At 37.7% G+C, this 2,624-nt stretch overlaps 2 protein-coding genes across 2 annotated transcripts in view; one reads left to right on the top strand and one right to left on the bottom strand.

Moving 5' to 3' along the window:
- PIGL (phosphatidylinositol glycan anchor biosynthesis class L) overlaps window positions 1–770 on the top strand; it is an 83,894-nt gene extending 83,124 nt beyond the window's left edge. Inside the window, exon 8 of the mRNA XM_011359000.2 lies at window positions 591–770. Coding sequence (XP_011357302.1) covers window positions 591–606 — 16 coding nt within the window. The 3' untranslated portion in view covers window positions 607–770. The remainder of the gene's footprint in view (window positions 1–590) is intronic.
- Window positions 771–2,129: 1,359 nt separating this feature from the next.
- CENPV (centromere protein V) overlaps window positions 2,130–2,624 on the bottom strand; it is a 15,243-nt gene continuing 14,748 nt past the window's right edge. The window contains exon 6 of the mRNA XM_011359139.2: window positions 2,130–2,539. Within this exon, the coding sequence (XP_011357441.1) occupies window positions 2,415–2,539 (125 nt within the window). The 3' untranslated portion in view covers window positions 2,130–2,414. The remainder of the gene's footprint in view (window positions 2,540–2,624) is intronic.

Genomic DNA, 2,624 nt, shown 5'->3' with positions numbered 1-2,624 from the left:
AAAACATGCTCAACCTCACAGGTAAACAGAAAAATAGAAACTTAAAAAATAAAACTTTTTCCCCAACAGATTGGTCACAATCAAAAAGACTGCTAACATCAAGTGTTAGTGAAGGCACTCTGCTATATAGAGAGTTGATAAAGATTTTAGAGGCTGGTATATACTTTCTGAAGGCAACTTAGCAATATTTTTAATGTTTAAAATATGCATTATCTTCAACCCAGCAATTCCACTTCTATATCCTCAAAGAATAAACATGTATATAAAAAGGCACATAAAAGGATATTTGTTGTCAACACTAATTGTAAGGCAAAAACTAGAAACCCTAATTTCCACGCACACACAAAAAGAATAAACTATATTCATACTATGCAATTCTATATAATAAAGAGGATGTGTATACTGATATGAAACATCAAGATATTAAATAAAAATGCAAGTTTCAGAACAAAATATGATGCTTTGTTTTTAAAAGATACACAAAACTATGTATTTTTACATAATATTACAATTGGCAAGGTAGATATTACAGAGGGGACACTCACTATATCAGAATATACTCATGTTTTACCTGCATAATTTTTTACCAGCTCCTTCCAACCTTAAAGTCTGAACGTGGCTGTCAGCCAACAGGCTGTTAACTACTCGGAAGAGGTGGTGACCACGCAGAACACCAGTCCATCTGTACAGTAGTCCCCCTTTATCTTCAGGGGATACATTCCAAGACTCGAGAGGATGCCTGAAACCACAGATAGTACTGAACTCTGTATATACTGTTTTTTCCTATACATCATACCTATGATAAAGTTTAATTTATAAATTAGGCACAGTAAGAGATTAATAACTAATAATAAAATAGAACAATTATACTGCAATAAAATCTTATTGTACTGTACTCACTGTTCTCTTGTGATATGATACAGTGATTACCTGATGAGATGAAGAGAGGTGGAATTTTCCATTTAATATTTTCGGACTCTGATTGACTGCAAGTAACTGAAACCACGGAAAGCAAAACCACGGATGAGGGGGAACTACTCAATTTCCTCTCCCTTTGTTTTTTCCTTATCTAGTCTACCTCAAAAATCATTTCATGATTGATTTTTCCTAAAGCAAAGAGCAAATATTTATTAAGCATTTGCCATTACGTATATACTCAGTATTTGGTAATGAAAAGAATGCTTTGGGAAGGTTAATCCAATTGTACTATGCAGCAAAGTGAAGCACAGAGGCGGGACAAGGGAATCATCAAAGACTGCATAACGGACTAGGCTTTCCTTACCCTGTTCAAAGTTGTTCAGGGCTTCCAGGGCCTGTAAAATAAAGGCCAAACTCCTGAGCCTAACACCCAAGACCGTCCACAATCTGGTTTCAATATATGTTTCTGGTCTCCTCTATTACTTCTTCCCACCACGTCTCCAATTCAGCCTGGCATTAGCATGCACCCATCCATACCTTTGTTCACAGTTACTTCTCCCTTCTATCTTCTTGAATTTTGTTTTCTTTAAAAATAGACTCAAATTTGCATTTAATGGGTATAGAGGTTAAGTTTTATAAGAAGAGTTCTGGAAATTGGTTGTGCGCCAACGTAAATGTATTTAACTGTACTTGAATGTACTAAGCTATACACTTAAAAATGGTTAAGATGGCAAATTTTGTTATATGTATTTTACTACAATTTAAAAAATTAGAAGCTGATTTAGCTTATAGAAAAAAAAAGATTCAAATCATACCCTCCCCACATACGGCCATGAACAAGCCTGATCCTGTCTGATCTCGGAAGCTAAGCAGGGTCGGGCCTGGTTAGTACTTGGAGGGGAGCCCACCTAGGAAGACCAGGTCCTGTAGGCGTTAAAAAAATAAATAAAGTTAAAAAAAAAATTATACCTTCCCTAAGGCTTCCATGATCAGCCCTCTCACTCCTCTGAACTCCTAGAGCTCATATCATCTTTACAACTCACATGGCTTGTAATCATTCACATTCTTACATTTCTAATAACTGTTCATCTGTCTTCTTATCTCTCTCTCCCAATTTGGTTGAAGAATCTTAACAGCACTCGATAAATATCTGCTATTGTCTGGCCTCAGAAGCAAAATCAAAGGGAAAAGAAAATGATAAACCATAGTAACCACTTTAATATTAAAAATATTTATTTTCTAAAAGATCACACAAAAGTTGGGAAGAGAAAGAAGGTTGTCAACTAGCCTACATCAAAATCTGGGCTGAGGGAGGACAAAGAGCTACCTAAAGAAACTGGTAGCTGGAGCAAACTGCAGATATGGAGATGGTCGCTGGCCAACGGCACTAGTAGCCTGAGTCACCCACATTCATGAACACCACTGAGGTGCAGAGCGGACAGCAAATCTGCTGGCCCCAATCATTCCTCCTTTTTCAGAAAGGGAGAAGCAGGAGCTCACTCTTTAGACATATTCTTGATGGTCTTGTGCTCCTTCATGGCCTTCTCCCAATCACTGCCATTGAATTCCTCAATGACCACACTCCGCACGGTGCCCTCATCCAGGCAGTGTGGGGCAATTCCTAGAGGAAAATGGCACAGAGAAAGGGAGATCCCAAGTATGAGTAAGACCAAGTGCTACAGTGACTCTTGGACAAACCCAAACCT

This window comes from Pteropus vampyrus, unplaced genomic scaffold (assembly GCF_000151845.1).
Source record: "Pteropus vampyrus isolate Shadow unplaced genomic scaffold, Pvam_2.0 Scaffold44, whole genome shotgun sequence".
NCBI classification, from domain to species: domain Eukaryota; kingdom Metazoa; phylum Chordata; class Mammalia; order Chiroptera; family Pteropodidae; genus Pteropus; species Pteropus vampyrus.
The sequence above is the reverse complement of the archived record's forward strand: the minus strand, read 5'-3'. Positions and strand labels throughout refer to the sequence as shown.